This window comes from Crocuta crocuta, unplaced genomic scaffold, assembly GCF_008692635.1.
Source record: "Crocuta crocuta isolate KB4526 unplaced genomic scaffold, BGI_CrCroc_1.0 scaffold35, whole genome shotgun sequence".
In the NCBI taxonomy this organism is placed as follows: domain Eukaryota; kingdom Metazoa; phylum Chordata; class Mammalia; order Carnivora; family Hyaenidae; genus Crocuta; species Crocuta crocuta.
In genome coordinates, this window is record NW_027530625.1 from 4,623,043 (window position 1) to 4,645,088 (window position 22,046).

At 55.6% G+C, this 22,046-nt stretch overlaps 3 protein-coding genes across 6 annotated transcripts in view; 2 read left to right on the top strand and 1 right to left on the bottom strand.

The window, feature by feature from the left end:
* Positions 1-10,703, top strand: part of STXBP1 (syntaxin binding protein 1) — a 71,996-nt gene extending 61,293 nt beyond the window's left edge. Inside the window, exons 18-19 of one of the 3 annotated variants that reach the window (XR_013336111.1) lie at positions 10,076-10,192; positions 10,672-10,703. Coding sequence is in view for 2 of the 3 variants with exons in the window: in XM_077768265.1 (XP_077624391.1) it covers positions 1-150; positions 7,286-7,368 (233 nt within the window). In the remaining variant the exon portion in view is untranslated. Of the gene's footprint in view, positions 151-7,285; positions 9,251-10,075; positions 10,193-10,671 lie in introns of those variants that run through there. The other 2 variants (XM_077768265.1, XM_077768264.1) reach the window with 2 other exon arrangements.
* Positions 10,704-13,889: 3,186 nt separating this feature from the next.
* Positions 13,890-20,334, top strand: CFAP157 (cilia and flagella associated protein 157). Of its 2 annotated transcripts, none has more exons than XM_077768266.1 (9): positions 13,890-14,126; positions 16,259-16,530; positions 17,257-17,410; positions 17,826-18,093; positions 18,446-18,576; positions 18,767-18,917; positions 19,300-19,466; positions 19,611-19,797; positions 20,087-20,334. In XM_077768266.1, the coding sequence occupies exons 1-9, from the start codon at positions 13,954-13,956 to the stop codon at positions 20,156-20,158; spliced, it is 1,575 nt and encodes a 524-aa protein (XP_077624392.1). In that variant the 5' UTR covers positions 13,890-13,953; the 3' UTR covers positions 20,159-20,334. The 2 variants fall into 2 exon arrangements, with proteins under 2 accessions (XP_077624392.1, XP_077624393.1); XM_077768267.1 differs by having other exon boundaries at positions 13,912-14,126; positions 19,297-19,466.
* PTRH1 (peptidyl-tRNA hydrolase 1 homolog) lies at positions 20,101-22,015 on the bottom strand. The gene is made up of 5 exons (XM_077768271.1): positions 21,852-22,015; positions 21,272-21,491; positions 20,907-21,006; positions 20,681-20,726; positions 20,101-20,576 (listed from the first exon to the last, which is right to left on the bottom strand). Exons 1-5 carry the CDS (start codon positions 21,945-21,947, stop codon positions 20,370-20,372), a joined length of 669 nt encoding a protein of 222 aa, XP_077624397.1. The 5' UTR covers positions 21,948-22,015; the 3' UTR covers positions 20,101-20,369.
* Positions 22,016-22,046: the final 31 nt, after the last annotated feature.

Sequence of the window (22,046 nt, forward strand, 5' to 3'; positions counted from 1 at the left end):
GCTATGGGCACTGGCATAAGAATAAGGCCCCAGGGGAGTACCGCAGTGGTCCCCGCCTCATTATTTTTATTCTTGGGGGCGTGAGCCTGAACGAGATGCGTTGTGCTTATGAGGTGACCCAAGCCAACGGGAAGTGGGAAGTGCTAATAGGTGAGTGGGGGCATGTGTTCTAGGGGGAAGGGGCTGCTTCATCGCACTTGGATCCATTCCACGCTTTGGTGTTTCATTCTGTCCTCACTTCTCCGTCGCCCCTGCAAACCGTAGTCTCTAGACATGTTAGTGGACGGCAGCAAAGGGGCGAAGGGTTCTTTCCTCGTGTCTGCACTGGGTCTCGTGGTGAGAGGCGGCTGCAAGCGGTGGGAGGTACCTGGTGAGACTCCAGCAGACCCAGGCTCCCGTTCTTGCTCGGCCACGGCCAAGTGGGCCGCCTAGAGCGCGCACCCTGCCTCTCCGTGCTGCGATTCCCTGACCCGGCCAGATGGGGTTGTGAACGCCCACTTATGGCTTTGCACTAGGCCTGAGGTGGGACTTGTCACTTTGCTGGTGTTGGGCCACCTGTTCAGAAGGTGCACAGTGAACGGAAGGTAGATCATCGGCCCCTCCTTCACCTGTCAGTTGCTGATAGACAGACCCGGTGTGTGAGCAGCTACTTCCCGAAACACACTGGCCTGACTTCTGGCCTCTCCTGAGGGTTCCCCCTCAGTTCCAGGTCCTACGGCTCCTGGGTCTGCCGGGCCCGTTCTGCTATTTCCTGCTGGTTTTCCAGAAAAAAGGAGGCAAGTCATTACACCTGACTTAAGGGGAGTGCGAGATTGTATGCCTTTTTCATGCCTGGAGGAGCTTCCACGGTTTCTAGGGCTGGAAGGGAAGAGTGAGTGGAGGACAATCGCGCTCTCTCCAGATGCCTCCCTTTTGCCCGTCGTGTCCTTAACAACATGGATTTGCACCTGCCGGGGGCTGCCTCCTGATAGGGATCCACCCGAGGCTGTCAGCACATGCTGCCCTGGCCTTTCCCCTGGTCTCTAGAAGATGTGTCAGCTTTACACCCCCACTTTGGGGTGGCCAAGTTCCAGTGCGCCCAACGCTCTCAGAGTGAGCAGGTCCTGCAGGCCAGTCCACGTGGCCATTCCTGGTTGTTTCAAGATGGACCTGGCGCTGTCAACCCCCTTTCTAGATCCCACACCGTTCAGTGAAGAGATTGGACGTCCTCTCCCTCCCCTCCCCACTCCCTGGGGCCTCCCTGGCGGGTCACCATTTCTCCCTGTATCATTTTTTTGCCTTTTTGTTACGTAGACGCTGGGATGAAGCTCTCTCTGTCCCCTGCTCGTGTGTATGTTGCATGCACGTGTCGGAGACCTCTCCGCTCAAACGCAGCTTTCCAGGGCCGAAGCTGTCACAGCCAGGCTTTGGTGTAAATCTCCCCCCTCGGCTCTGGTCCTGACGTTCCCTGTTGGGGGCTGGGACCCTGGGGAGATAAAGGTGCCCGTGTGCAGATCCACGGAGGGGCCTTGCGCAGACAGCTGACGTCCGCAGTGTGGCCTCACCTGCTTCGTGCATGCCGGCTGTCCTCGAGGCCTGCGCGCATGTGCGTGTGCGCGTGCTCGCGTCTTGCTTTCTCATACCTCATTGGCTGCATAAAATGTAGGCCTAAGTTGGCATGTTCCTGTAACGTACCTTTGTTCAAGCAGTCAGCTGGCCTCTGTTCTCCCACAGGTTCTACTCACATTCTTACTCCCACCAAATTTCTCATGGACCTGAGACACCCCGACTTCAGGGAGGCCTCTAGGGTATCTTTTGAGGATCAGGCTCCAACAATGGAGTGAGAGCCAAAGAAACAAAGTAAAAGCAGCTTATTACAGAAAAGAAACTCTTCCACTCTGAAGGGTTTTCTTTGATTCTTCCGTCACTCTTTTTCTTTATTTTTCCCTTTTCAGTTTATTTATTTGATTTCCTTTCAACAAGAAAATGCTTGCAGTTCTTAACACCGATTGAAAATGTGTCCGGTGCTGCCTTCACAGACCCTGCCGTGAGGGCCTCTGGGCCCCGGCCTGCCAGCCCACTCGTGCCCTGGGTCACCTGCTGCTCATCAGGCAGTGTGCAGCTCCCTGGGTTGTAAACCAAAAGTGATCATAACTGCTGTGGCCAGTCCTTCAGAAGGGCTGGAAGCCGAGGGGTGCCGGAGGCCTGGCATGTAGGCCTGCCGACCCGGGGTGAAGCCGTGGGCACCAGGCAGGGAACACAGGGCGTCCTGCTTGTGACGCAGTGTGGGAACTTGTGACGCGGTGTGGGAACTTGTGAGTGAGGCCAGCAGGCATTCAAGGGACTGTCCTGTCCAAGGCGGAACTCCAGTGGAGAGATCCACAGGCACCTGATCGTGGGGAGGGCTCGCCGGAGCATCAGAGTAGACTCCATGTCAGTGGTAGTTAGGCACGTAAATTCCTTCTTCCCAGGGCAGGCACTCGTCCCAAGGAATGATTTCTAAGGGTGACGGGGTCATGAGCCACCACATTCTTGGTGAGCTCCAGCCACCAGTGGAAAGCTCACATCTCGTGTTCGTCTGGGGAACATGACCCTTAGTAGTCAGGTTGCTCTGATTTTCATTCTCCTGTGGATTTTTTTCCAGAGTTGAGTTAGCACACCCCTCTCTCCCACTGAAGTCTCTTAGTGAGCTCTGAGAACCTTCGGGTGAAAATCTGTTCTTATGCTGTGTGCGGTTTGAAAGCGCGTCTTCTCCTTCCCACCACGCTTGTGCTGTTACCTGTCCCCCAGGAACCCGGTGTCTGTCTCGTAAATTATCCAGACTTTATTCTCATCCTCATTCCTTTCTCTCTCTTGCCACTGAAAATGTGTCCGGTGCTGCCTTCACAGACCCTGCCATGAGGGCCTCTGGGCCCCGGCCTGCCAGCCCACTCATGCCCTGGGTCACCTACTGCTCATCAGGCAGTGTGCAGCTCTCTGGGTGTGCTGGGAACGTCCTATGAATTGTTAAGTGGCAGGCGGGTACTAAAGAACTCCGTCGTAGTGTAGTTAGCCCGTAGCTTCTCATGCAGTCTGTGAGGAGGCCACACTGCGGGCACCTGCCCTCATGTGCTTCACTGACGATGTCCCTGCCCCTCTCCTGCCCAGACCGACATGAGGCCTGGTGAGTCGGAGAGCATGAGTCACCTTGAGCAGTCGGGAGGCCTGGACTCTCAGCCCTGCCAGGAGCACATGTGTGACTGCAGGGGGTCATTCCCACTCCCCCAGTGCCCCCCCACCCCCACAGTATGCAGAATGCGGGGAGGCTGGGTTCTAGACTGCAGGGCCCCAGGGCCCCGAGCTTGGGCCGTCTGATATAGTAATTCGGTAATTCAGATGAGGTGCCTCACCACTTGTGGTCCCGCCCTCGTGCACTCATGCTCTCTGGGACACCTCTGGGGACTGGCTGTCAGAGCCACGGCCAGGGAGAGCCGGAAGCATGCTTGTTTGTATAAAGAGAACGTGCTCCATCCCAAAAAGGACTCGCTCTAAAGGTCCAAACAGTCAGTTGTGCAGTTTGTCTTCTCTTTCCTTCCTGTGGCCGAGAGACAGCCACCCCGGGGCACTGGTGAGGGGAGAGGCAGCACGTGGGATGAGCAGGGTGCAGGGCGGGGTGGCTGTGGCCCTGGGCTGTCTCCTCGACAGTGCCGCAGTGGGCGGTGGATATGAGCAACTGTTAAAAGCAGCCATTGCTAGAAGCACCTCGGTTGCTTGGTAATCCGAGGCATCTGGTTCTGTGTGCAGATGGCAGGGAGGTGATTGGCATTTGCCGCAGGATGTATTTTCAGACTTCCAGAAGGACAGACGTTCAGTCCAGGCTGTGGCAGTGGCGGACCATTGGCAGGGTCTGAAAGGCTCACAGGCCCAGGGCCCAGGGCCCCCTGCCTGAGAAGCAGCCTGTCCTTCGCAGGCTGCTGTTCTTTGCTCTGTGCTTGGTTGGCACAGGGTCTCAGCTGCCATCCCAGCGGAGAACACAGACAGGCTCGAGGCGTGTGCTCCTGGCTTCTGATGTGCTTCTTTGGGCAACGCTGTGTTTCAGAGAGTTCCTTTAGGAAAAAGCAAGGCACGGAGCCCTAATCCCAGGGAGGTCAGAAGGCAGATGAAAATGTGCATCCTTCTGTTGTGATTGTCTAGGTGACCAGAGACTAGGACGGTGCGGGCCGGGAGCGAGCCGGGTTATCTCCTCCCAGAGCCGATGTCTGCAGTTGTCTGCAGCGACTTGGCTTCTAGTTGAGTCTTCCTGCTCAGCAGTGAACAAGCGTGTCCGCGGCCGGTTCCCCGTGTGGGTGCCAGCACCCACGGGATCCTCCAGTCCCTCTCCCCTCAGGTGCCGGGTGAAGGGAGCAGGCTGGGCAGCCCATGTGCGCATGTGCCACCAAGCCTCACCGGCATTGCGTTAATCAGTCATCCCTCCGTGTTGCCCAGAAGTGAAGTCTCTGCCTTAGGTTTTCCCCAAGCTCTGGGGAGCATCAGGTTAAAAGTACCAATCATGAGGGACTGTCCCGAGAAAGAGGCTGTCGGAAGCGAATGGAAAAGCACCAGAAGGCCATACACAGCACTGGCACTTGGGAGAAAGTTCTCATTTTTTTATAGTGAATATTGTGCATTATTCCTAGTGGGGGTCAGACAAGTCTCATGTTTCAGTGGGACTCAGATTTGAATCTGAACCCATAAGCCAGCCCGTTGCCCAGCTGCTATTTAAGCACTCACTTGCATGCCCCCTCCTGGGGCCTGGAGCCCAGGGTGCCCAGAAGTGAGACGAGTGGCATGGCTTCTGGGCCTGCCAGAAGCACCCTGCTGCTCTGGACTTCATTCTCTCGCCTTCAGGATACGGGCGGGGCAGGAGCACGTTCCCCAAACCGGGCAGATCAGCACACTCTCCTGGGCTGCTCTTAAATGTACACACTGCCTGGTGCCTCCCTGGCTGGATCTTCTGAGTCAGTAGGCCTGTGTCCGCCGGACTCTGGAATGCCTAGACCAGCTGGTGTATGAGCTCTCTGATTTGCAGATTCTCTGAGAGGAAGGATTTTGGTCCCGGCAGAGCTCTGGCCCGCAGCTGTGACAGTCCTTTGGGTGACTTTGTTTTCGGAGACACCCACTCATACATCTCAGGCTCACAGTTATGTCGCATAAGCGGGATGGGTGCTCCGTTGTGGTTCTGGAGGACCAGCATGGTCAGCCCCCTGTGGGCTCTCACCAGGCGTTTGCAGCATGTGTACCACAGACTCACCAGCTCCATCTGCGATGTTGTGGGAGTGAGAACCTTGACCAAGATATTAATACAAATGACTCGGTGGCAAGAATTGGCTCTCAGGGGATTCGGATTGACAACAGCTGGTCGGAATCCTTGAAAGACACCCAGTGAGTTAGGGCCCAGGAATTCCTGAGCCAGTTGCAGAGATACTCGGTCCTGGAAGTTTCCTTCTTTCAGTCAGACTGGGAACACCAGATGGGCAGCCATCGGGTAATAGAAATTCTAGAGCATGGATTCCTTAACCTCTTTTTGGCCTCCCTTAGAGCTTGGACTTGCATGCAGGCACAGGTCCGGGAGCTGTTTGGGCATCTCATCAGAGGCTCCCTCTTGACTTTTCCTCTGAATTGAGTCTTCTGTCTGGTTTCCTGCAACTCCGCTGGATGGCTGGTGGGTGGGCATTAGAGATGGTTTCTACCTGGAAAGCCCCCACATTCATTCTGCACAGAGCACCCAACTGTCTCTCCAGTGTAGACGCACAGACTGCATGGAGTTGAGGTTTGGAAGGCTCTCATTCTGGCAGTGGTTCACTGTTTTGAATTTGGCAACGTTTACTCCTGTTTTCTCATTTGGGGACTAGCCTTTGACCTTCTTTTAGGACTAGTAGGAAGTCAGTAAGATCAGAGAAATGAGTGGCCCTTGGGGGAAGGTGGTCCTGTAAGAATGCACAGGGACATACCGCTGAAGGCCGTGTGGCCTTTGCTGAAGGAGCCTCGGGTCTGCAGAGCAGTGAGCGGGTCGGCTTTAGAGCGCAGGGTCCGGTGCAGGCTGTGAGCTCAGCACCTCTGGGAAGTAGTCACGGACTGGTTCCTCAGGACAGTGACAGGTGGCTAGGGCTTGGACACTAGGGGACAGGAGGTTGGAAGAAGCCTCTTATGCCAGAGGGGGCCTCACCAGCTTTCTGCCAGTCCAGACTGACGAGGAAAGTTCAAGGCCTGCAGTCCCAGCAGTCATGGGTCAACTGAGCACACAGCCGTCAAAGGCATAGGGACCCTGGTATTCAGAATCAACCCCAACAAGCCAGCCAAAGCCTCCTTTTGCCTACCGTCAAGGTGGAAATCTGGCACCCTGGTGGTTTCTGTCCCCATTCCCTTGCCTGCACCTCCAGGGAGGCACATTTTCAAGTACGGATCTCTTTTGTTCAGTTCTTCACTCCCCCTGGGACCTCTTTCTTTGAAGCCCACTGCTGCATGTGTACAGGCCTCATGTTCATGCACCAGTCACTTCTGTTTGTTTGAGTAAAGTCCATGTCCAAACCACACGGTCCATGCATCTTTTTTTACTGCACTTATTAGATGTCTCTCTTCCTCTCTCTCTCCTTATGAAAAAGGACTTCATTTATTTTTTTATTTTTATTTTTTATTTTTGCAGTAGAAGTATATCTAATTCCATTAGCTTAAAATTTTTGCAAGCATTTCTAATCTCTTACAATGTGCGGTCTCTGCAAGGTAAGGCCTCAGGTACCCTGGCCCTTCCCTTTCACACCTGAGGTCCCACGCCCATCAGGGCAGTAGCAGCCAGCTGGCTCCCAGAGGTCAGTGGCTTCTCCCAGGGTGCCCTGCCCATCACTTCCTCCCTAGCAGGCACCATCCTTTCCACACATGGCCCCCTACCAACCCCACCCCCTTCCCAACCTTTCCCCTGCCATATGGTTTGCAGTTTCTCTCCCCCCCTGGCTTCGCCTAAGTGCAAGAGAGAATCAGAAAGGCAGCTGCCCCTTCCCCTGGCAGATGGCGCTGAGCCCAGATGGAGAGGTGGGCGGGCTCCTTCCTCGGTATGCCCTGGGACCATGTCTAAGTCAGAGGATGTGTCTTTGTTCATCCATGGGCCCCAGGTGTCTCCCAGGCCTATTGTGATGTGGACCCAGCACCCAACCCCAGCCCCCTTCCCTGCTTCTGCTAGGCCCAGACCAGGGTGGGGGCGGGGGGACGGATGCAGAGCTGGGAGCTGAAGAGCAGGAAGGGGAACGCGGTGGGGACTGGAGCCAGCAAGCTCACTGTCTTTTCTGCCCCCCAGGATCCACGCACATTCTCACCCCACAGAAACTGCTGGACACGCTGAAGAAACTGAATAAAACAGATGAAGAAATAAGCAGTTAAAAAAATAAGCCACCCCTCCAAAAACACGAACCCTGTTCCCACAGTGCTCCGCAGCCCGCCTTGGTTACTTTGCTGACCCTGTCCCTCCACCGCCACCCCCAGCTCTGCACGCCCTGGACGGCACTGTCGCCGCTGCGTTCTCGTGTTTAACGATGCCCTCTTCCTGTGTGAAACAACAGAAAATAATGCATTGTGTTTTTTTAAAAAGAGTATCCTCTCTATGTGTCCCAAGGGGAGAAGTTCCCGTGTAAGGGACGCACTGCTAGAGAAGTTGCAGAACTGCCTAGAATGAGTGGACGGACACCTTCTCCCCGTTACTATGATTCCCTGACCTTGTACATAGCCCAGTGTGACATGCGCAGATTGCTTGAGTATGGGAAGGTAGACGTTTGGGTGTTTTAAAAAAAATCTGTTTTGGGTTGTTCCTGTTCTTTTTGGGAATCCCAGAGATGTCTGTTCCTGGAGTATTTCAAACTGAGGATCAATCTGTTGTCTTCAGTTCTTATCCCCTCAGCCTGCTCTCATCCAGATAGGCTTGGCGGTGAAGACCAGGGGACCTCTTGTGAGGGCCGAGACGGAAGTGACCTCTTTGGCTTCCCCCAGGACTCGTCCCCCGCCTCGTCCCCCTGGGGGCTGCGGGAGGGGCTGGAGGTCCTTGAAGTCAGGCTGGGTGCTGGCTGGCGTGCGGCCTATCACCGCTCCTCCCCTGGCCTGCGTCCACAGCGCTGTGATCCCAAGGGAAGTAGTCTTGCAGACTGAGTCACGGGGCTCAGCAGGCGAGGAGCAAGCTTCCATCCAGAGCTTCGTCCCTTGGGAGAAGCAGTTGGGGGAGGGGGGTTGGAGCCAGACCTTTCCTTTCCCGGGCACCGCTGGCCCGACGGGACTCCGGTTTCCCAGTGGGGTCAGAGTGGACGGCGCTCGAGGGCCAGGAACGGACGAGGATGGGGTGGGTCCCACAGGCTCCCGGGCACAGGGCCCTTTCTTGCAGAGAGGGGTCTGCACCCCTAAGACCTCAGACCGCCGGGAGAGCAGGCTGTTGGATTTATGCGGCCCCTGTGCAGATTATCCTCAGTTTAAGGTACTTCATGATAGTTTGTGTAGTGTGGGGTCATTTGTCCTCGTGCTTGTGAGAGAAAATGATCATTTCATTCTCTGTATAAAACTTAGCTCTAAAGCAAAAATGAAAGACGCAAATGCAGAAAGGGGGTCTCGTCATCCTCCAGACTCAGCAGCAACTCCGTTCTCCGACGGTGAGCGCACCGCGGGCGCCGCTGCTCTGCTCGTGAAATATAATGACAGTGGAAGTCACAAAAATGTCCCCTGCCCAGCCGCCCGCCGCCCTTTAACCCCCGCAGCCCGTGTGCATATTACTGTCTCGTGATGTCCTTGCAGACGTGGTGAGTGCTAGTTCCACGCGGCCGCCCGCTTTCCTTTCAGAGCGCGCTCCTCGCCCTCCCCGCTGGATGCTTCGTGGTGTTTTCTCAAGGCTTTGAAACCTCCCCGGCTCACTCTCCGCATTAGTTCTCCGGCCTCTTCTGTCTCCCTTCTCCCCCTTAGATCCCGTTTCCGTAGGACAGAACTGTAGGTGCTCGCACCGGTTCTCCTGCTGTCCCTGCTTGTTCTGTCCCCGCCCCTTGACCAGACGGGGCCCACAGTTCGGGGCCTTGTCTGTCAATCATGTTGGGTTTCCTTTCTCTGTTATTTATATAAAAATTTATCAAAAGAATATTTTAAAGAAGCTAGTCTGTCTTGAAACTTGTTTACCTTGAAATTCTCAGAATCTCAGTGTTGGAAAGTATTGAAGCACAAACATGTATCATCTCTGTACCGTTCTGTACTGAAGCACTCGAGTCTAATAAATAAATCAGTCCGCACCCATTCACGGCGCCTGGGGTGTCTCCTGGTCCAGTTTTACTTTGGGGGGTCGAAAGGGAAAGGCTTCTGCAACAGTCCATTGCAGATGAGACCACCACCCTGGCTTTGGCTTAGAATCTTCTGGATCCCTAGTCAGCATCGCTTGCATTAAGATCTGTAACAGTTGAGGCACCTGGGTGGCTCAGTCGGTTAAGCATCCGACTTCGGCTCAGGTCATGGTCTCACAGTTCATGAATAATTTGAGTCCCACATTGGGTTCTCTGCTGTCAGCACAGTACCCCCTTCGGATCCTCTGCCCCCCCCTTCCCCTCTCCCACTTGGGCTCATTTTCCCAAAAATAAACCTTAAAAAAAAAGTCTGTAACTGTCTCACATTTTAGGACAGTCCACGAAGCTTGTCTTGGGCCCCAGGCAGCAACAGGACACAGCTTGTGGACACGGAGCTGCTCCTGTCTTCTCTCTCCTTATCTAGAATGTTTCTCTAGCCCAGAGACTGTAGCTCAGAGACTGCAGGCCTCTATCTTGCAGATGCTCCCTACTTGCTGGCAGTGTATTTGGGGCCTGCGACGAGGCCACTTTATCAGCCATCCCACTCTCCTCCCCTCTCCCTGCTGCCACGCCCTGTGGCCTTTATGAGCTCTCCAGGTCAGAAGCTGGTGCGTGTCCTGCTGCTCTGGAAGCCTGTTCCGAACCCGGGTGGACAGAGACGGGTATGGCCCAGCTTGGGGAGTAGACCGGGGTGGGGTTGGGGTCACACCAGAAACTTGCTGGCATAGGAGGCACAGGGGAGTGGGATTCTTTGGGAACTTCTGATTCTAGTCTTTGGTCCCCAGTGACGGCCTCATTCAAATCCTGATCACCTTCAAGGCATAAAGACATCTAACACCTGGAGGTCAGTTGGTAGAAGTTACACGCCCTCAACCCAGCTGTCTGCTGATGAGACTTGCCTGGTAGGTAATGACAGTGACCATTTATCGAGTTCCTACTCCGCATGAGTCCCCTCACGTGCTGCATCTGTTGGGTGGGCCTCTCCCGGTTTTCCAGGTGAGGAAGCTGAGGCCAAGAGTGAGGCAGTAACCCAAAATCCCCACTCCAGCTGGGGGGGAGCGGGCATCAGACACTCCCATCTTATGGCAGGAGTTGCTGCCCCAGTAACCAAATACCCTGGAATGAGATCCAAGATCAGAACGTTTAAATTCCAACTTGTTCTGGGGGCACCTGGGTGGCTCAGTCAGTTCAATGTGCTCGGGTCACGATCTCTCGGTTCACTGAGTTTGAGCCCCGCATCTGGCTCTGTGCTGACAGTGCAGAGCCTGCCTGGGCTATTCATTCTCTCTCTCTCTCATCTAAAATAAGTAATTTATTCTAAATTATTCTAAACTGAGTTTACATTAAAGCAAAGTAAATTTTGTTTGCTCCTTCCCTCCAGGGCTGCATGTACCCTCCAGGCCCATGGTAGTGNGTGCTGCTGCTGATCCCCAGCCAAGTCTACAGGAAAAAGAATAAACACGTCCGTGCATCGGGGAGAGAGCATGTGTCCATCAGGCGGAGGATGAGTAAACCGCGGCTGCTCTGTGGCAGCTAGAGATGGGTGACGTCTGTCAACAGGAATAAATCTCCAAAACAATGTTGTGTGAGAAAGATGAAGTTACAGAAGGATACATTCCAAATGGTGCATTTATGTCTGGTTTTGTTTTGTTTTTTTTGTAAGTTTTTTTTTTCACATTTATTTATTTTTGAGAGACAGACAGAGCACAAGTGGGGGGAGGGGTAGAGAGAGACAGAGACCCAGAATCTGAAGCAGGCTCCAGGCTCTGAGCTAGCCATCAGCACAGAGCCCAATGCAGGGCTCGAACTCACAAACTGTGAGATCATGACCTGAGCCGAAGTCAGATGCTTAACTGACTGAGCCACCCAGGTGCCCCATATGTCCGGTTTTAAAATTGCATAACAGGGGCGCCTGGGTGGCTTAGTCGGTTAAGCGTCCGACTTTCGCTTAGGTCATGATCTCGCGGTTCGTGGGTTCGAGCCCCGCGTCGGGCTCTGTGCTGACTGCCAGCTCAGAGCCTGAAGCCTGTTTCAGTCTGTGACTCCCTCTCTCTCTGACCCTCCCTGCTCACGCTGTCTCTCTCTCTCTCTCCTAGAAATAAATAAAACATTAAAAAAAAAATTTAAAAAAAAAAAAAAATTGCATAACAACTGCTACATAGTGCTATGGAGACATATGTTGTAAGTGTGCAATGCTTGCACAAGAATGATAAATCAGCAAAAATAAGGGGGGAGCACCTGGGTGGCTCAGTCGGTTAAGCGTCCGACTCTTGATTTCTGCTCAGATCATGATCTCACAGCTCTTTCTGAGTTCAAGCCCCATGTCGGGCTCTGCGCTGATGGTGTGGAGCCTGCTTGGGATTCTCTGTCTCGCTCCCTTCCCCTTCCCTGCCCCTCTTCCCTTCACTCCCACTCAAACTCTCTCTCAAAAAATAAATGAACATTTTTTACAAAGTATGATGGTGGCTACCCAGGAGGCAGAGGCTGGTTACTGTTGTGTTAACCTTATCTCCCCAGTCACAAAATGAATCAGTGGCTTAAGCTAGTGCTTCACTGAATCAAAAAATATAAAGGTAATCATTCTAAGTATAGCTAATAAGTATTGAACAATTAATGTGTGTCAGTCATGGATTTTTATATCTATCTTGCTGAATCTTCTCATTTCTAGGAGTTAGATGTCATTATGAACCCCACTGACAGATGGGGAAGCAAACCTTGAGCAAACCTCGAGATCATGACCTGAGCCAAAGTCAGATGCTTAACGGACTGAGCCACCTAGGCGCCCCCAAATGGTGGCTGTCTTAAGCCACTCCTAATTGCTCTCTACCAAGATCTCCATTGGTTTTGACAACGGAACACCCTTACACACAGGAGCTTTTGAAGCTCTGATCTAAATAAAGTCCGCTCCCCTGGGCAGAACTGTGGAGCTCTTTGTCCTTCCCCGCCTGTCCTTCCCCAGAGCAGAACCCGTGAACCATTACCCTCAAGCTGGGAGCCGGACCTACTTTTCCTGGAGTGACGGTGCTCTCTCTGAGTGAGTACTAGGAGGTGGCAGCCCCTGGTCTTAGCTCGCGTCCACTGCTGTGGACCCCCACCCTGTGGGCCAACTGCAGTGGGGGCCATCAAGGTCCAAGTATCCCCAGCCTGCTACCACCCGGACTAACCTTCCACCTTCCAAGTGGGCCTGTGTGGGAAGTCTTGTCCGCTGTACCTGCCTGGAACGAGATTCTGCCATACAGGACTGGAGAGGAGGAGAGAGGCCAGCAGCCTGCCCTTCCCAGGATGAAGCTGTGGCCCCGGACTAGGAGCTAGAGGGTAAGGGAACCCCTACTTGTCCAGAACAGTGCACCCCAGCTTAAATGTCTATTATAACACAGAACTGAGGATGAGGAGTTGGACGTCCAGTGTTTTTTGACACCAAATACATGCCACTTTTCTACACCATTTCTCCAAGTCTCCAACACCAACTGGAATGTCTGATGGTTCAAGTCATTTCTGACACTAACTACTCAGTACAGACGCCACAAGTCAAGGGCTCAGTCCCACGACACTGCTCCCACTTCAGATGCCAGCCACAGATGGGGTACCCAGGCTACCCGTACTTCTGCCCAGCTGACTAGAAATTCTAGAGTTCCCAAGACCACCCTCCTCAGGCTTGATAATTCATAGAACTTGCAACTCAGAAAAGCCCTTTACTATTTTATTATCAAGGACACAACTCAGGTACAACCAAATGGAAGAGATGCATAGGCCAAAGGGTGGGGGTGGCCCAAACTCTCCTGCCCCCTCCAGACATACCACCTGATTGATTAAATCCTTGACTGCTGAAGATCTCAATATCCAACCCCCCTTTCCTCCCCAGAGGTTAGGGGCGGGGTGGGTTCTGTGGGTGAGAAAATTGGATTCTCCCTCTCACTCTCTGCCCCCCCCACCCACGTGCTCTCTCTCTCTCTCTCTTAAAATAAACTTTAAACACACACACACACACACACACACACACTCCAGCGGATAAGGATGTGAGTCACTGCTCCAGTACCACACTCATTCTTGCAGGGATTTAGATTTTCCTGCTTCTCTATTCACTGTTTGCCTTTGGAACAATTACATTTTGGGGCAGAACACGGAGCCAGTCTCTGGACAGGGTCATCCTGACACCCGAGCACAGGAGCCTCTGACACAGAACAGCCCTCAGCATGCTGCATTTTGCTGTGCCTTAGGTTGATTTGCTATGTTGCTGTATCACCAATTACCCAGCTGGTCTCAGAAGCCTCAGGAGAGAAGTTCCTTGGCCTGGGGGCCAGGTGACTGGCTTCTTCTGGTTCTGGGGAGCTCTGCGAAAGCCCACCCTCTCGGATTGGCACAGTGGGGCAAGGCAGTGGTTCCCAGGGCTCACCCACTGTAACATTTCCACCCAGGGGGAAGGAGAAGCCTCCCCAGAATCCAAAACAGTGCCCCAAGAGTCATGATCTGGGACAACCCGGCCTACGACCTCTGTTGGTGCTTGCCCTCGGACGGGGAGGCTGGTTGCTAGTGCCCAGCCTTGCCAGGAAGGGGGCAGGGTCCCTTTAAGATCTGCCTCACTCCGTTGCTATGTATGGGACCAACTTCCTTAGCAACCACCTGGCTTCTTAAAAGGGCCCTGGGGCAGTGGTTGCCAGCAGCCATGGCTCCCAAAAAGAAGGCAACTAAGGGGGCTAAGGAGCCCGAGGTCAAGAAGAAGAAAGGTGGCAAGAAGGATGCCAGCATGGCCAGCAAGCCCGCGGAAATGCCTTTAGGCGAGGAGCTCCGAGAATTCTACCACATCCAGATCCGGGACCTGGAGGACAGGCTGGCCCGGTGGGTAGGCAGTTGGGGAGGGTGGTCCTGTTGGGTCAGAAGCCCTGCTCAGAGCTGACCACTGTGCAGACTTGCGCAGGGGGCCCGAGGCCTGTGTTCTGGCCTCCCATGGGATGTCTAGACCACATCCCCGCCTCCAGCCTCAGTACATGGAGAGGCTTCACAATCTGACCTCACGGGTTCTCAGCTCCCAGAGTCCAGGGGTCCTAATGCTAAGTGGCAACCCCGCCCCAGGCAAGCACCACTCATGCCTGCCTCACTCCTGCACCATGGGATCAGGTGCTTTATAGAAGAAGACTTCAGTCAGTGGGATGAATTGAAAATGGCAGCCCCCCGCCCCCACCCCAGGCAGGTGGGTGGAACACATGTCTTTCCTCCCACCACCTCCCCCACTCCCATGATGCCTTCGCTAGGATTCCCTGCACTGTGTGCACCACTGACACACCCACCTGCTGAACCCAGGTGTTTTTTCACGTTGGGCCTCAGCTTCCCCAAATGTAAATGAGGGGTGGCTCCTCCTGTCTGTGACTTAGATGGTATTGTGTGTGGGAGGGGTCTCTAACTCTTCCAAGACACACTCACTTGCTTATTTTTCTCAATTCAAAACTACTTTCCTCCTAGTTATGATGCATTAGCCCAGTCTCAGGGCGACCCTTAAAAGACAAACCTCTTTCTATTAAATAAATAACCCCTTTCATGACCATCAGGCAGCAGTTCTTCCCAAGATGATGTTGCCGACAGTCACAGCTAATGTTGAGTTCTTCATGTGTGCCAGGTGGGTCCTGTGCTGGCGCTTCACTGTGTCCTTGAAACAGTCCCACGACCATCCCCATTGTACAGGCAGAGGGACTAAGGCTCAGAGAGGGAAGCCACTCCCAGGAAGAGGCGGTGACAGGATGGGAGCCCTAGCCCTCCCGACCTCCCTGTGCCAAGCTGCTTCCTCCTCCACAAAGCAGGTCATTCAGCTTTGCATTACACAGTGCCATTCAAAAGATGTTGGTTCAGTATGGGCACCTGGGTGGCTGTTGGTTGAGTGTCTGACTTCAACTCCGGTCATAATCTCTGATTCATGATTTCAAACCCCACATCAGGCTTGGTGCTGTCAGCCTGTCAGCACAGAGCCCATTTCAGATCCTCTGTCCCCCTCTCTCTGCCCCTCCCTTCTCCCAAAAAAAAAAATTTAAAGATGTTGAATAAATAATGAAGTAAAACAGCTTTCCAAATAACTTCTACAAATCATTCCATTAGAAACCAGTAAATCATTTATAGGATACTCTCTTTAAAAATTCACATTTTCCTCAAGCTCAGACACAAGGTGGAATGTATTTGGGGAAAGTGCATTTGGAAGACAGTTGTTAGGTGCTTACGGTTTGCCGAGCTCCTTTGTCAGGCCCCAAGAATACAGAGGAGGTCAGGGGTCTGCCAAGTGGATAAGACAGATATGACATCAGGTCTCGACTGTCCAGTGAACAAGGGCCCAATTACAGGAGGGCACCAAAAAGAGGGTCATAAATGGGGCTCAGGCCCAAGAAGGCTTCACTCAGGAGGCCCACCAGGCTTCACGAGGCAGATGAGGGTAAGGAAGACAGCAGGTGCAAAGGCTTTGGACTGTAAAGCATGGATGTGTTAGGGAGGGTGCAGAGCTGGCTGTCTGTAGCAGTAAACACTGTGGTTAAGAGCCTTGACTTTGGGATCAGACTGACTTGGGTTCAAATTCTGATTTCACCACTTACTAACTAGGAGTTTCTTCATCCTTCTGAGCCTACATTTCCTCATCTGTAAAATGGGCAGAATTATCATAGTATCCACTTCCTCACAGATTCAACAAATACACACCAAGTGCCTACTATGTACCACACACTGTCCTAGGTGTTGGGGACACAGCTGTGAATGTAACAAAGGCTCTGTCCTGATGGTGCTTACATTCTGGCAATGTAATGGATGTAGAGCATGGAGCACAGGCACTGGCTATGGTTGTGAGTGCAGATCAGGGGGCACAGTGGGAGATGAGGCTGGATTCCCACGTGAGGAACCTCGAATGCCCCTCTATGGGAAGACCCAGGAGAGCAGGCCCAGATGCATGGAGGCCTGGCCTGCTCACTCCCTGGACCTCTGCCCTGCACCCCCCTCAGCTACCAGCGGAAGTGGGATGAGCTGGCTGTGCAGGAGAAGCTGTTCCGCCAGGAGTTTGAGCAGCTGGCCAACAACAAGAAGGAGATTGTGGCCTTCCTCAAGCGCACACTCAACCAGAGGGTAGATGAGATCACTGAACTCAATGAGCAGCTCCAAAGCCTGCAGCTGGCCAAGGAGATGGAGAAGGACGCCTTTGAGGCACAGCTAGCCCAGGTGCGCCATGAGTTCCAGGAGACCAAGGACCACCTCACCACGGAGAACATCATCCTTGGTGAGGAGGGCACTGGCAGGCGAGTTCGGGGGCACACACCACAGGGACGGGGAGCCCAATGATCCTGCTCTTTGGGCTCTAATCCCAGCTCTACCACTGACTTTGTGGCCTTAGGCAAGCACTTCTCCTAGACCTCCAGGTTTCTCATCTGGGAAATGGGGATAATACGTGTACTTTGAGTAACAGCACCTATGTGCTGCTTCCCACACATTACCTTCCATGATGGTCCCAGCCATCATCCAAGGCAGGAAATACTATCACACACACATACACACCTGTCCCCGTTTGTAGGTGAGGAAGCACCTCAAGAAGTTGAAGGGTCTTGCCCAAGGTCACCCAGCTGGCAAGTTTTTTTTGTTGTTGTTTTTTTTTTGAGGCTTAAGGACAGCAGTAGTGCCTGGCCCAGAGAAGTTGTTCAAGTTTAATGGCTGTTGTCACTGTCACTTTCCAGAAAACAGAGGTCAAGGGAGGTTTTTCTAAAGCGGTGAAACCTGAATGAGGCTTCGTAAGACTAGTGGTGGGGAAGAGAGGGCATTTCAGACAGAAACCATGGACACGGGCAGGACGGGGCATGGCGTCTCGCAGGGACATGGGTCTGGCCTTACTGGATCAGGAAGCACAGGGAGGAGGAGGTTGGGGAGGAAGCGGGGAGGGAAGCGGGGCTCCAGGCCATCACTGTCCTCCCGAGGCGGCCCCTCACCAGGCCTGTGCCCTGTGGTGGGGCAGGGGGCAAGCTGGCAGCTCTGGAAGAGTTCCGGCTGCAGAAAGAGGACCTCACAGAGAAGTTCACAACGCTGGAGGACCAACTACGGAGGCAGGAGAGCGAACACAAGGACTACATGTACAGCCTGGAGAAGAAGTCTGTGCTGGATAAGGACAGGTGGGCGGGCCGGGGCCAAGCCCAGCTCAGGCCTCCCACAGCCTCTGCTTCAAACTGGGGGGACCGCACTAGCTCAGGGACTCCCCAGTCTGCTGCAGCTCAGAACCCTGGCTGGTGATGTAAGGAGGGGAGGAGAAAATAGATAAGCTCCCAGCTCCAGCCCTCCCACGGGACCGGCGAATCCTTGGACTTCCTCTTGCCGCTTTTCGTGACTTAAATTATACTTATTTAATAGGTAATAATACATTGATATGGTTCAAAAGGCCACAGGGTCTATAGGGGCTCTACCTGGAGCCTCGCCCCTCCTGGGAGACCGAGCATGGAGGCGGCCCTAAGCGCTCTGGGGAACCCCACCTGGGAGGGCAGTGTCTGTGCCCACTCTGCCTGACACCCCCTCATTCCCGCCCATGACTAGACTGAGGAAGGAGATCATCCAGCGCGTGAACCTGGTGGCCTCTGAGTTCCGGAAGCTGGCCACTAGCCAGATGTGGGACACGACAAAGCGGGCCATCATAGAGAACAGCACGGTCACCCTGCAGCTGTCCAAAGTATCTCGGCAAGGCGCACAGCTGCTCCAGGAGAACGAGCAGCTCAAGGGCACCCAGGACAAGCTGTGCAAACAGCTGGATCTGTTGGAGAACACCCAGAAGGTCATGGCCAGCCACAGCAGAGGCCACCAAAAGGTGTGCCCGCCAGGCCCTCGTCAGGGCATCTGGCACATAAAGCAGGGGGAATCCTAGGGGTGCTGCTTCAGGGCAGGATTGGGCCCCGGGCTGGAGCCAACTCATGAGGGAGGCAGCAGTGAGGGCACAAGGTCCTTTGTGGGGGCTCCTGGGTGCTGGGTGCACCTCTGGTTTTCCTGATTTGGCTTAAAGCCCCCGTCACTTGTTGAAATGAACCCACCCCTGGGCCCCCGGGGCCTTGGCTGGCCTCTCTGGACAACGGGGTGAGCTCTGGTGGAGTCCGGAGCTGGGGGCGGGGCAGGCTGAGGGCCCACAGTGGGGCCAGGGTATGGCCACCTGCCCGCACCCGCAGATCATCCTCATGCTAACCGAGAAGTGCCGTGAGCAGCAGCAGGTCACAGCGGAGGCCGAGCAGCTGCGCCTCCAGCTGAACCAACTGGAGCAGAGCGTCCAGCAGCTGCAGCAGGACAAACAGGCGCTGAGGTGCGGCCTGCAGGGGCCTGGGGGGCGGGGGGAGACACCAAGCTGGAGGCCATCCCTTCCGGCCACACAACTCGGGCCTTTCCCAAGGGGGCACTGAGGCCTGGGGCTGGATGAAGGGTCCCAAGGGCTAGAGAGAAACAGCCTCACGCACGGAGGCAGCTGATTTGGCTCGTCCTGGTCCCGGGCCCAGGAGTCAGAGGGACCAGCTGAACGTGCAGCTGGAGAGGCAGCGGGCTGAGGCACAACGGCTACAGCGGAAGCTGACTAAAGAGCAGAACATTCGGGCAAATCTGGAGACAGCCCTGACCCGAGCCACCTTCATCCTACAGGACGTTCTACAGGTGACAGGAAGTGGGTGAGAGCTGGGGGGCGGGGGGAGTGGGCCAACGACAGCCACTGCTTGGAGACAACCAGGACTCCTGGGGAAGGCTGGGCCAGAAGCCCTGCCTTTCCCCTGAGAGACTCCTGGCAAGTCTTGTCCTTTTCTGGGTTCTGTACTTCGGAGATCCCTTGAAGGTCTCCAAGTTACTGGAGTCCCTCTCTGAGGCCCTGGAAGGCCTCTCGCCTCAGGCTTCTCATTTGGAGAATGGGTATCCCACCACAGCCAGGGTAAACTTGGAGAAAACGGGCACTGGGGTTGGAGTTTCCCAGAGGTGGGTGGGTGTTGGGGCCACCGCCCTGAGCCTGATCTCTGCGGGCCCACCCCACTCCCCCCACCAGCAGATGCAACCCCACGAGGAGGACAGCGACTCTGAGGTCGTGTTCCACCTGCAGTGCAAGGAGATGCTGCAGCACGTGCTGGCCACGCTCAGCTCAGCCGCGGTCCTCAGCCCCCAGCCGGCTGCGCATCTCCATCAGGAAGGCCGGCCCCACAGCCCACGCAAGGACAGGTGGGTGAGCGACCCTGCCAGACAGGCAGCTGTGGAACTTGTCCAAGGGCTGTTCTCAGCCAACCCGGGCTTCCCAAGGCCTCTCTGAACCTCAGCCGCCTCTACTATGACGTGGAGGTGGTGACGCCAGTCCCCTCTCCACAGCCAGCCTGGCACCCAGCCACCCAAGATGGGGTCTCTGCCCCAGCAGCCATCCGGCATCACACCCTACCAGCCAGGGGATCTGGGCCTGGTGCCTCGACGGCCCCACATCCCACCCAACCCCGAGGACCTCAGACTGCTCTCACACACCACCCGTGTGGGAGCCTTCCGGGTGCACAGCAGCCCTGAGGTGAGAGTGCCAGGGGCCCCGGGGACGGCAAGGTGGCAGCCAGCCCCGAGCACAGACCACAGCTCTGCCGCACCGCCGCTGTGCGGAGCCCTCTACGCCTCCATCTCCCCATCTGTAAAATGGGCCAAAGAAAAACGTGGCAAAGCCTCACTTGTGGGCTGAGGCACCACCTGGGAGGGGCACTTGCTGGACCCCGTCGGCCCCTCCTCCACTGGCAGGGAAAGGGTGGGAACACCCCCTCCCCTCCCAGGTGGCCTCGGCTTCCACGGCGCGTCTTTTAATTTCACAGATCCGCACCTCTGGTCCTCGGAAAAGGTTCAAAAAGTTTAGTCTTCCTGAAGTTTCTCTACTTTCCAAGTAAGACACAGAAAGACCAATCCCCATCCCAGAAGTGGACCACCGTGGCCATAGTCCCCTCTTTAATCTATAGGCGGCTGGGGCAGCCCAGAACAGAGTTCTATAAAAAGTGGATAGAAAACAAAAACAAACAAAAGAACAAACAAAAAAACCAAGTGGATACCACAGGCTGGCATGGCACCTCTGTGAACGTGGCTGGTGTGCGGGCATGGTGGTTAGGGCGGCAGGAGCTCACTGAGGTCAGGGCCTAGAGACGGCCGCTGGCTCCGCGCTCGGATGTGGTCCAGGAGCATGTCGGCGGCCCGCTCCAGCAACACAGGGAGCAGTTCCTGCTCAGCCGCGGAGAAACTGCCCAGCACATGAGCCTGCACCGTGTCGGGGTGGGTAGGGCGCCCGATGCCTATCCGCAGCCTCGGCATTGCCTGTGGGGGAGCCAGAGGGGGGACCGGGGAGCTTTGACGCCCAGTGCGGGAGGCCCCCCACGTTGGCCCACCAGACCCAGAGCCGGTCGAAGGGGCAGACTCACATGGGAGTTGAGGCAGCTAATGCAGGAACGGACTCCGTTGTGGCCCCTTCAAGGGATAGGGGAGGGACAATCAGTGCTTCCCTGGGTCAGCACCCTTCACCCCTCCCAGCCCAGTCTGGGGTCAGAGCACCCCTCTTCCCTGCCGAGACCGGGATCGGCACTCCTACCCCACTCCGACTTGGGGGGCTGTCCTCCCTAGCCCACCTTGACCTGCTCAGGGCCTCACCTGGCGCTTCCCCCCAGCTTCAGAGCCAGTTTCCCCAGGGGCTTGTCCAGCTCATCATGCACCAGGTAGACCTCCTCGGCCGTCAGCCCAAACAGCTCCGCTTGGCACAAGGAAATGGTTACTGGCCATCTGCCCAGAGGGCGCTGTCCCGACTCACGGCTCCCATGGGGAGGGGGGGGGGGCCGCAACTGACCCCATTTCGCATATGAAGAAACTGAGATTCCCTTAAGTACCCAACCAAGGCCAGATGCAGCAACTGGAGCTCAAAAGGCACCTGGAGGTGAAGAGCTCTGCCGCCGTCCCAGACCCCCGTCTCTGGCCCCTACGCCCTCCCGGCCGGCCTATCCCTGGTGCCCTCAACTCACCGGCCCGGGACACGCTGCGCCCGCTGGCGTTCATGAGCCGCCGGGGCCGAAGCAGGACCACCTGGGCATCCTCGAGCAAGCCCACGGCGAGGTCTGCCGCGCAGCGCCGGTCGCGCGCCCAGGTGTCCTCCACACCCAGACGCCGCGCCAGGTGCCCCAGCACCGCCAAGCCCACGCTGTGCCGCGTGCCGGGCAGTCCCGGGTTCCCCAGGCCGACCACCTGCAGGCGGCACCGGGGAAACCGAGGTCCGACATCTCTCGTCGGCCTCTAGCTTACAGCGCCCCCTGGGACCCAAACCAGAGAAGGGAACGGAAGGCAGGGTAGACTGAGGAAGGGGGCCCAGGAACCCCGGAGACTCCAGAAGGCCGAATGCCCCGCGAGCTGAGTGGGCGGGGCGCCTGGAGCAGGAGCAGAGTTCCCGGAAGTTTAGAGCCCGTCAGAATATTGGACCCGTTTTTTAGATAAGAAAACCGAGACAAGGAATTGGGGGAGTGTTATCCGGTAACAATGGCAAAACAGGAGCTAGCCAGGGCCCGGGAGCCCCTACGTCGCCGCCCCCCACCCCCCGACTCCACTCACCAGCCACCGCTTCCCCGCCGGCCGGGGTTCCAAAGCGAGCACGCTCATGGCGCGACTCCACCGCAGCGCAGCTCGCAGGCAGCCGACGGGCCGCATGTCGCCCCCTTTCACGGCGTAGGCCCCGCGCCCTGACGTCAGTCAGCCCTCGACCAATCGCAGTGGCGACCCGTCCCCAGCGTCCAATCCCCGGGCGGG

Coding starts and splice junctions, on each gene's coding strand:
- CFAP157 (XM_077768267.1), top strand. CDS start 13,954: ATGGCTCCCAAAAAGAAGGCAACTAAGGGGGCTAAGGAGCCCGAGGTC. Junction 18,094..18,445: donor ACAGCAGAGGCCACCAAAAG/GTGTGCCCGCCA, acceptor CCGCACCCGCAG/ATCATCCTCATGCTAACCGA. Junction 19,798..20,086: donor GGGTGCACAGCAGCCCTGAG/GTGAGAGTGCCA, acceptor TTAATTTCACAG/ATCCGCACCTCTGGTCCTCG.
- PTRH1 (XM_077768271.1), bottom strand. CDS start 21,947: ATGCGGCCCGTCGGCTGCCTGCGAGCTGCGCTGCGGTGGAGTCGCGCC. Junction 21,007..21,271: donor GCGCAGCGTGTCCCGGGCCG/GTGAGTTGAGGG, acceptor CCTTGTGCCAAG/CGGAGCTGTTTGGGCTGACG. Junction 20,727..20,906: donor AAGCTGGGGGGAAGCGCCAG/GTGAGGCCCTGA, acceptor TATCCCTTGAAG/GGGCCACAACGGAGTCCGTT.